The sequence below is a fragment of the Copadichromis virginalis genome, linkage group LG18 (genome assembly GCF_057382275.1).
Source record: "Copadichromis virginalis isolate Kocher_CV1m ecotype Utaka linkage group LG18, C_Virginalis_male_GT1.1, whole genome shotgun sequence".
NCBI lineage: Eukaryota > Metazoa > Chordata > Actinopteri > Cichliformes > Cichlidae > Copadichromis > Copadichromis virginalis.
In genome coordinates, this window is record NC_140635.1 from 6,953,183 (window position 1) to 6,963,727 (window position 10,545).

General features: G+C 41.6%; 1 protein-coding gene across 1 annotated transcript; it reads right to left on the reverse strand.

Moving 5' to 3' along the window:
• Positions 1-1,386: 1,386 nt before the first annotated feature.
• Positions 1,387-9,489, reverse strand: LOC146687164 (Krueppel-like factor 6). The gene is made up of 4 exons (XM_085439034.1): positions 9,188-9,489; positions 6,315-6,897; positions 5,181-5,304; positions 1,387-4,270 (listed from the first exon to the last, which is right to left on the reverse strand). The coding sequence occupies exons 1-4, from the start codon at positions 9,287-9,289 to the stop codon at positions 4,219-4,221; spliced, it is 861 nt and encodes a 286-aa protein (XP_085295160.1). The 5' UTR covers positions 9,290-9,489; the 3' UTR covers positions 1,387-4,218.
• Between the last annotated feature and the right edge of the window lie 1,056 nt (positions 9,490-10,545).

Consider the following 10,545-nt stretch of genomic DNA (forward strand, 5'->3'; position numbering starts at 1 on the left):
ATTTATTTATTTTTTACAAATTACAGCAAAATCATGTCAAGTATTACCAGTAAAATGTATGCAAACATAACTTTCCTTATTTTGGTCAGAGATATCAAGCTGGCCTATTAATGAAGTCGAGGTCCCAGTCTAGTTGGCCTTTGTGTGCTACTTGTTTGAAGTATTCTTTATACATACATCATTGCCCTGCTAAACTTGCAATTAAAAGATGTGCCTGCTGATATTCTGTGTGTTACGGATATGTGAATCTAAAGCCTGGCATATCTGCTTGTGTGATGTGAAAATTATTCCAGGGCCTTAATGCTCCATCAATTCCCAAAATAAAACAAGGACTGAAGGAAAGTTGGGAGTAAAATCTAGTGAAGAGTTTACGTATAATGCCAATGATGCCTGCAACCTACAGAGAGATCTTTGGGCTAACGTAAGCACAGCATCACATGCAAAGTTTAAGAGTGACAGGTAAATGGTTTTTAATAAAAGGTGCACATTGAATGGTTGTGGTAAAGCAAGAAAACTGCAGCTACTACCTGAATGAAAATGTTGCTGTATGGGTATAATTATTTTCTACCAAAAGAATTATGATCCTATATTGAAATATACGTGGGCCATTCATCTTGTCTGAAGCACTGAAATATTGGTGTCCGGGACACTGAGCCAAAAGCCATGCACTGTGAAGTTTTAAAAGCTTTTGCAAAGGTGTGTGTGTGTATACACACACACACACACACACACACACATATATTATATATATATATGTTATTAGGCTGTAGAGCATTACAGTGGCTGCTTTTGGATTCAGATCTATTCAAAAAAACACAGGACACAGTACTGTGGCATGCTGAAAAGATGAGCACATAGACGATTGGATGTGGAAAAAGTATAGTCAGAGAGTTGATAATACAACAAGCAGATTGTTCTCCAAAGCTATTTAAAGCACATGAATGAGCCCTGGGTGACTGGTTCCTTCATTTCCACGAACACATACACATATTAGTGTGTATGTGTTCATGGAAAGGCTGTAGGCACCTTCCCACATATATCCGCACTGCTACCCTAAAGGCTCACTGACCACTAGTGTTTATTTTTCTGTCTCTGAAAATGGTCCCAAACAGATTTACCTGTGCAATGTTTGCTAAAAACTACCCAGTTAGGGATGAAACAAACACCATGCAATGTTTTTGCTTAGGTTTGACAACCACTGGAATAAGAATTCAAATTTTAATGTAAAAAGTTTTTAAAAAGCGCTTATCCTGGTTATAGTCACGGAAACCCTGCCAGTGTGACCCTGGTGCGATAGTTCACCTGGATATTCACTGCTGAATATCCAGTAAACGCTTTCTTTCTGATAATGATAATAATAATAATGGAAGACAAAAAACACACGTGTAGAACCAATAGTCTTTTTATCCATTTTCCAATAAAAAATACATTCATACAGAAACTATTTTACAAAACAATTTCAAATGAAAAAATTTCATTATGCCATAAAATGAACAAAAATAGAGCCTCATCTTTTCCATGTTTATCCAATAAAGATTCTCTAGCTAAAGATAGGGCATCTTTGCAGGTCAAGTTGGGGAAAAAATGACATGGCAAATAAAAAAACGTAATACTTAGTGAACACCAGAATTCAAAATTATTACAATTCAAGTGTCCAGAACAATTCACGTCTGAAAGTACTTGTTTTCTTCTTTTTTTTCTCTATTAAACATGATAGGCCACGGGTCTAGGCGATACTGATGTCATTTTAAAATGTACATTTTTTTTTCTGACTTTATTATTTTTTTTCCCAAAAATCAAAACAAAGATGTTACAGAAGCAAATGAAAGGAGTATGGAGTGCATCTATTTTACAATAATTCTTTAGCCTTTTATCGTTCACATTTGGAAACAACACACTGCACTTGTTTTTGGTCCCACACCTGTTCAAAATAGAAGCTTCCTTACAAAATTCTCGTAGTTTACAATGTAACATGTCTTTGTGTTTCTCAGTGTAAAAACAAAAATAACATTGCAGACAAATGAATGTTCAACAGGTTCACCGGAGACGTGTTGAGTTTTAACAAGGCTACCTGTGATGTTGACAAAGTGAGACATTAAGTAACTGATGAATGAATGAATGTTCTTTCTAAAATGTTCCATCTGTCATAATTTTTGTGTATAATAAAGCGGCGCCAAAATATTTCTACAAGTGGAGAAAGTGGCCATGAGATTATCCACTTGTGCGCTCATCTGATTTTTTTTGTTTCAGCTCACTGAGAAGTGTGACGAAGTCATGTTACCCATGTTGAAACATGAACATAGTGAAGTTGGTACAAACAGCTTGTCCTTGTCTCAGCTTAGGTTACCAGCACAGACCTCTAGCTCTGAAACACAGCTCAGCTGAACTGGTTGGACTGGTTTTTTGTACTGTAAAGTCAGATTGTGGGCTGTTAAAACTAGAACTGAGTAAAGACACTGACTCACCTTGGAGGTGAGACTTCCCGAAACATCCAATATCAAACCACTCTCGTGACTGAGAATGTGGTCATTAGCCTACTTTAAATGAGTCATCCTTTGCTTTTGAGAGTATATGCTTGACATAATGGACCCAATGTAAATGTTGCCTTTGCAGTAAATCTTGATTTGCCACTCTCGGTGGCTGACCACACAACATTTCATGAGAACGTGCTTCCAAGACTCTGTACCTTTGACAGCAAGTTACAGTTAATCTGAAGTGCATCCACGCAATCGTATACTACATAGTAGTAAATCAATATAAAAGTGAATTGCTTTTCCAAGTTCTCCACAATTCTGTCTCAGATCTGGATAATTTTGAAGACTATGATTTAGTTCTGAAATATCTATGATATATTTAACACAGACGTGTAAATGGCAGTCATTATGAAGCTGATATAGTTACTTTTGTTTTAATATTCAAGAGTTTAGAGGAGTTTGTCGCAAGGGAAAAGGGCAAAAGGTGCAACTGTATGGATCAGAGCCTTTATAAAGCTATTCAATAACGCACAACTGCATTCGCAATGGTCATTTGGTGTATGTGTGTATGTATAACAGAGTGATCTATTCAACAGGACAAGGCCACTTACATAAGGCATCGGTAAGGTCAACAGTGCATTTACAGACAGAACAAAAGAGAAAAGCAAAAGTGAAGAAAAAGGAAGAAAAATCCCACAATCAAAATATTTGCAAACAGTGGTATCCCCAACTTATAAAGAGAATGAAAGAAAAATATGGCAAAACAAAATGACTGCCTTATGTGTTTTGTACAATACTATGATACTGAGTATTATGAAGGTAGCTGCTCTTGAATGGAATTTTGTTGTCCTATAAGGTGAGCAACACATCCCCAGATCCCATGCAACTTCTGATATAATGGCAATAACTGTGCACAATTGTTGTTGTTTTTGTTTTTTTCCTTTTAAGATACAAAGCTTACACAGTGGAAAACAAAATGAGCTTTATAGCGTGTATGTTTTGAGACAGGCTACGTAATACATTGCACATTTAATAGCTGCACTAAACAAAACAACCTCCCATTTTTAGACAGGGAGCTGTAGTTTCACCTCCAGGCAGAAAGGGGGCAATCTCTATCCAATCAGCCCCACTAAACTACCCCCCTACTCCTCTCCACAGCTGACAGAATCAGTCATGACAGACAGAACTTTTTGCTTGCATTCATTCTTAGAGAGACAACACATAACCCTCCCTCAAAAAGAAAAATAAACCTCCCGAGTATAACATCACCCTTGCTATGTCATTCACTCGCAGTTCCACAATGCAAGCTCCATCCACTCCATAAAGCCAGCACAGGCATCCAGTTGCAGGCACTCACAGTCCCCATGCGCACAGGCAAACACACTGTCAGTGGAGGAATGGCACCCCAACCCCTGGAGTCCCAAATTTCTCCAGGAATAAAGCGTTGAACACCATACAGAAGAGTCTCTTCCCATCTTCTCCAGCCTAGATCTTTCCCATATTGGAGTCTCTTTTTGCCCTCCTGCTCCTCCATAAAAGCCTTTCAAGAGCAATCACCACAGCGAGGTGTTGGAGGCACTAAGTATGGTGCAAATAATAGCCTGCGTTGCTTCATGTTTTTCCACTGACTGGAACACGACGGTGCCCCTGTTAACGCTCCCAGGACACACCGGCCTCGCTGATCTCCACAGGTCAGGACAATTAACCCGAATCATCCCTCAGAGCTCTCAACATGAAGACCATCTTAGATGTGCCTCTTCATGTGCAGCGCCAGGTGGTCAGAACGGGAGAAACACCTAAGAAGAGAAGAAAAACATCAGATCCAGCCACTAAACTGAAGAACTAAACAAATGACTATAACTTGTTGAAGGTAATAAGTTGCTTATATTAACAACTAACTAGGCTACAATGACTAAGTAAAATGCTTCTAAATTCAACTGAATCAGTTAATAGACCAAAAAAACCCCGAAACACTGTAATAAACAAAGCTATCACTTCGGCTGCAGGAGATGAAGGGAAAGGAAATGAAAAATCTCATTTTTAATTGAAGGAGAATGTTCACACATCCATCCGAGACGCTAATCAACACAAGAACCCTGGGGTGGTTTGTTAACATGTGAAACCAGTGAAACAAACAATATAAAGCTTCTTTTTCACCCACCAAAGATGCTTGTTGGATTCCATTTAGATTAAAGTACCTATGGCTATGCAGCCAATTTTATTCTGCTTGTTTGGTATTGGATACTACTCTTACTCTCTGTGCTATATAACATGAACACGTGATAGATTGAAAGAATGGGCTCATGCCTCCCCCTTCCACCCAGTCCCTTATCCCAGTCTGTATAGGTTTGGCTGATGTTTTAAATAGCGCTCTGGTAGAAGAGACCCAAACTTCACGCTGTTCAGTCTCATCACACTCCTCCCATCCATTGTACTCAACTCTTTTTATCCACCCCCTTGACCTCAACCATTTTCATCCTTAACCTTCATTCATCCCTCCCACTAGCATGTCATTTTGATAAACTAATTTGCTGCTTTCTTTGTCAGTAAAGAAATGCTTGGCACTCAAAATATAAAGAAGGGGAGTAGTTCTTATGAAGAGGGGTTAAATTAATTTACAGCACTTTGTTTTGAGAGGCATTTGCTATTGTAACAAAAAAAAATGTGACTAATCATGGTGACATATGACAATAAAAACCATCTCACCTGTCGCAGTGACTGCATTTAAATGGCTTTGCTCCAGTGTGCTTCCTGAAGTGTCTGGTGAGTTCATCGCTTCGTGCAAAGCGCCACTCGCAGCCTTCCCATGAACACCTGTAAGGCTTCTCGCCTACAAGAATGAACGTAAAGAAAAGCAAAATATTAAAGCCAGCCATGTCATTTTTCATCTGAGTTCAGAACCTTGCATTTACTTAGCTATTCAAGCAGCCTCTGCAGGTTTACCAGAGAGTTAAGAATTTCTAAATCATAATATGAATATTTTAAACTACAATTTCTCAGATATACAGCCAATATTTACAGTACAGGAGGTAAAATAAATATGATCCTGTGCAGGTGGTTAGCAGATTAGGCTGACTACTGTAAGATGAATAGAAAAACAACCTCGTGCCTTGTGGGCCTCAAGAGCTGTGGTATGCAGCTGTAAGAAGCTGTTAGAGTAGAAGGCTTATGTAACAGGGGGCGAGCTACATGAAAAAAATAGAGACTGTTCCTAATGGTCCTACAGACCATTAACCATCATTAACCATGTGGCTAACGTGGCTGGAGAACGATGCTAGGAATGTGACTTCCTCTGCTAATGGAGGGCCAAGCTGTAAACAGCCTGGCAGAGGTCAAAGGTGACAAGGGAAACTGCTCACATTTGAGCCTCTAACAAAACAGTGCAAATGTCAGATTCCCATAATGTTTCTCTCTCTCTCTCTCTCTCTCTCTCTCTCTCTCTCTCTCTCTCTCTCTCTCTCTCTCTCTCTCTCTCTCTCTCTCTCTCTCTCTCTTTTTTGGGAAGTTGTATGCAAATGAGCGAGTTTCGGAAGCTTTTCCCATGGTGAAATCTGAGAACTGTTGATTTGTTTTCAGGATCCACATCCTCTGGGTGCTACTCGGCCACAAAAGAACATCCCTCCCCTTCGCGTCTCTCTCCCTCTCTCACGCACTCCCCGCCTCCCTTTGCCCTGCATGAAGTCACGTTCCTCTGTGTGAATTAGGTCATAGTTGAGGGCATTCCTCCTGACAAACTATTCAAAGTATGTGGGAGTATTTTTTTCAGAACTTTGAGCAATAACTCAGCGCTTCAGCTCGGCTATCGTCACTTTTGAAAGGCTCACTGTCAGGCCAGTTTACCTGTGTGTGTCCGCTGGTGTGCTTTGAGGTGCGAGCTCTTGGTGTACACCTTCCTGCATCCGTTGAAGTGACACCTGTGCACACGCCTCCTCCCGTCAGGTGATGCCTCCCCGCTGGTCAGACCTGACCTTTCCAGGCTCCTCTCCATGCCCCCAGCCCTTATTTTCCCTGTTGAATGCATCACTGTCTGTATCCCAATCCACGTCTGGGCTACAGAGCCCTCCTTGCCGAGCTCAGGTGAGGATGGTGGTGTGCTGATGATGCCAGAGGCCACGTCATCGCCGTTGTCGGCCAGAATATCAGTTAAAGAGCTGGAGGTGAAGTCGAGGGTAGGGGAGAGCTCCTCTGAGCTGTCCGAGGCCTCGCTGCTGGCATCGGAGTTGAAACCACCAGCATCATGGTTCTGGCTATCCTGATTGTCTTCCTCCTCCTTAATGTGGGTGATCTTTGGGTCCGACTCACTTGACTTGTCCCCGCAGGCAAGCAGCAGCTTGCTCCACAAGTCTTCCTGGGTCTCAAATTTAAGGTCTGTGGCTGAGACGTAAGGCTCGCTCTGGAGGTATCTCTCCAGCTCGAGACATGTCTGTGTAGATGAAAGACAAGATAGAAATGAGTTCAATGGAGCACAGAGCCAAAGGCGTGTAACAGAACTCTTACATTCAACCTGAAAGTCCTTAAAACCACCAAAAAAGACCATTTGTTTTTACAGGAAACACAAGACTCCGGTATTCTCCTCTGCACTGTATTTATTCTAAGCAGCAGCAAAAAAGGGGGTATGCTGTGACACTGTAACATCACCAGCCCTGTTTCTTCTCTGCCTGCAGGAATGAAGTAAGACACAATGTCCTATGCAGAGGATAGTCAAGTACACTCTAAGTGTGTTCTCTGAGCCCATATCAGGGAGGATTACAAGCACCACATTTCCTTCTGAGAGACTGCAAGAACAAGGTGCTCTTACCCACGAACGCAGGCATGGTTTGAATGTGTGTAGGTGTGTGCAGAGGTTGGTCATGAAATTTACATATGCTACAGAGCCCCCCATTGGGTTAGGGAAGTGCTTGTAGATCTTTTAAATCTATCAATTATTCAACATAATGTGGATTTAATAATGCATTTGGAGGCATTGCTAGAAATAACATAGCACACCAGGGACTGAGTGGAGGGAGGTCTGGTTCATGGGGGTTCATAAAAAGCCTGGCATGAATACTGCAACAGCCACTGTGGATTGTGGGCCTGTTTTCTGTGAAAAGGAAGTGAGAGAGCACTTCCTTAACCCTCTGCAGTCAGCAAGCACAGGCCAGATACGAAGGCCACAAACAGGCCTGTGCAGTTTCCTAATGAAGCAAATATAAAATTACAGCCAAATGTTATTATAACAGAACTGACTGGAACAGTGGCAGCCAAAGCTTGAGGAAACCTGGATCCAAGAGGTCATGGGACAAATACATTTTTCGGACTTTTTCCAAACTCCTCCTAAAACGATTTATTCCCTTAGAGAGAAATTGACATTTTCCTAGTTGCTTGGAAGTTTATAGGGTCAAAATGAAAATGAAACTATCCGAGAGGGGACTATCCCTCTTTGGCTGATCTGGTTACAGGCAGCACAAGCATCACTTGACAAAACGCTAAAATAAAGGAAGAACGACAAATCTCACCAACAACATTTTTAAAATATTATAATAATACCATACTGAATAAATAAAGCTTATCTAGAGATGGAGGATGAGATGGAATAAAATGAAACCACAGGTACCAGGCAGCAACTACAAACACCTTTCGTGTGTGTGTGTGTATATATATGTGTATATATATATATATATATATATATATATATATATATATATATATATATATATATATATATATATATATATATATATATATATATATATTCATATTCATTCTAAAAGAGGACTATCATGGGAAAATCTTCGTGTCTTGGGAATGAAAAAGAAGGCATTGACTTCATATGTTTCTTGTCAGCAGTGCTGGATAAATCCCAGGCGAGCTTTAAATGCCTGAGAGGGCGACTTGGAATGAAGCCCGGCCATATCTGATAGACGGGGAGACAGCGAAGACTGAAGAGTAAGGCCAATTCATTTCCCAATCTGAGCAAGAAGCGACTTGTACCCTTCCCGTCACTACCAGTGTAAAACTCCACTGTTTTGTCAACCAGGCGGCCGCCTGGTCGAGCAACGGTTCAATAGAAACCAGCCTCTCTCTTATTCTCTCTCTTTCTGACAGTCTGTCACTCTCATTTGTATGTGTGGGTCCGTGTGACAGCAAGAGGGAGTGAGCGGCAGGCAGAGGGGGCAGAGAGAAAGTCAGGAGGAGGAGATACGCGCAAAGGCGCACGGCTCGCCATTCACTCGCTAAATCTGCAACACGGCGTGTTTTTCATTTATCACAAACCGATGTGCCTGTATAACCTGCATGCCTGAGTCCACAATACGAGCAAACCACCACTGAACAACTGTGCGCGCGCCGTAGCACCAGAAAATACTGTAAAAGTACAACTAATTTAAAGCATATTTTATGAAATGCGCCAAAAAACTAAAGAAGACACGTAATAAGTCTGCATTTTTACAAACATACTAAAAAAATACTGATCTGTCACGAGGGGAACTTGCACCATTTCCCCTATAACCGGAGGCAAACCAAGTTTTGAGAAATAAATTTATATTAGCTGCATTACTGAATCAAACGCGCGCTCACATTACATGAAACTACTCTGACATTTGCCAGTCGGCGCGCAGCTGTCACTTAAAACAAGTTTCTGGAAATTACGCACTCTGCTGGCACTTCACACATGAGCCTGTGGCACTATCTGTCAAACTGAGGAATCGAGTGTTTGGAATCAGTCGTCAGCCTACCTGCTGCCAATACTCTTCCAGAGATGGTAAAGCTGAAAAGTATCCAGTGTCGTGCACAATTTGGAGCTCCTGGAAGATGCTACACATAGGGATGACATCCATTTCACTCCTGAGATTTAGCCACAAGGATAAGCGAATTCAAGCTTGTGAGGAAACGAAGCCTGATGTGTTCAGAGAGAAGCTGGAGTCTTAGCTGTATTTGCATGTATACTAGTCTGGAGTCGTGCACTTCCAGTGGAGGTTTTGAGCGTGAGCGCACAACACCGAACTCTGCAAAAGTCCGTCAGCGCACTGTAAACTTCCCCCCCGATTCAAAATTACAGGCAAACCCACCCCCATGTGATTACATTACGTTACGGCACGTCTACCAATGGGCTTGCAGGAACTTTACAAAGGCCTACCAGACCACTTCCGACCAATAACGAGCGAGAGCAGAGTCATCCTGTGTGCCGTGATTGGTGCAGAGCTAGAAGCCTCTCTGGCTCCCATTGGACTAAATCAGCGCTATTTTTAGAACCGTATATAAGCGAGACTCTTGTCTTACCACAACGAGGAAGTTGAGTTTTCTACTGATTCGACTCTGAGCGTCAGCCGCTCCGGATCAGCGGCAGGAGAAGCGTCCGTCTCTAAATAGACATGGCTATCTTTATTTCCTCACACACGCACTAGTTACTCTCGTTCTCTTGGCGAGTTGCGCTATGAATCATACGAGCGTAAGTCTGTAAAGAAAATTGCTCTCCTGCCTGTAAAACGCAAGTTCATGACAACAATATTCAGACGCGTCTGCAGACTCGGGGGGATCATCAAGAACCTGATCAATTTCTGTGCTCTGTGAAACAAATGTGATAGACTTCATCTTTTCATGGCTGCCCAGAGATCCATGAGCATTATTATGAGTCTCTCTGTGACAGTGTAGACAATTTAATAAGCTATTAAGTTATAATAGAGTTGCCATAAAGATGATTATTCACATAATGCTGTGCGGGTTATTGTAGTGGCAGCAGCTTGAGGCATAGCGTGAGGGACAGGTTAGATTTTGCTGGGAATGATGCACATTGGCAGGCGCTGTGTGCGGATGTGTGCGTTTTAATGTCAGTCACCTGTGGCTCTCTTAAGAGCGTACTGCTTTTGCAGGAAAAAAGTGTATGACTGTAGTTGCTTGTAAAACCGCATCAACTTATTTCCTCTAGAAGGGGGAAAGTAGAACAGGTTAAAAACAGTGTTGCCACCCATGGTGCATGGTGAGAGTTCCTAATGCAAGACGGCAATATACCTCTACTCTAAAATGACACGTTATAAATACATTCTGGCACACTCCCAGAAATATATTTACCTCTTTCACTCCTTTGAATGTAAAT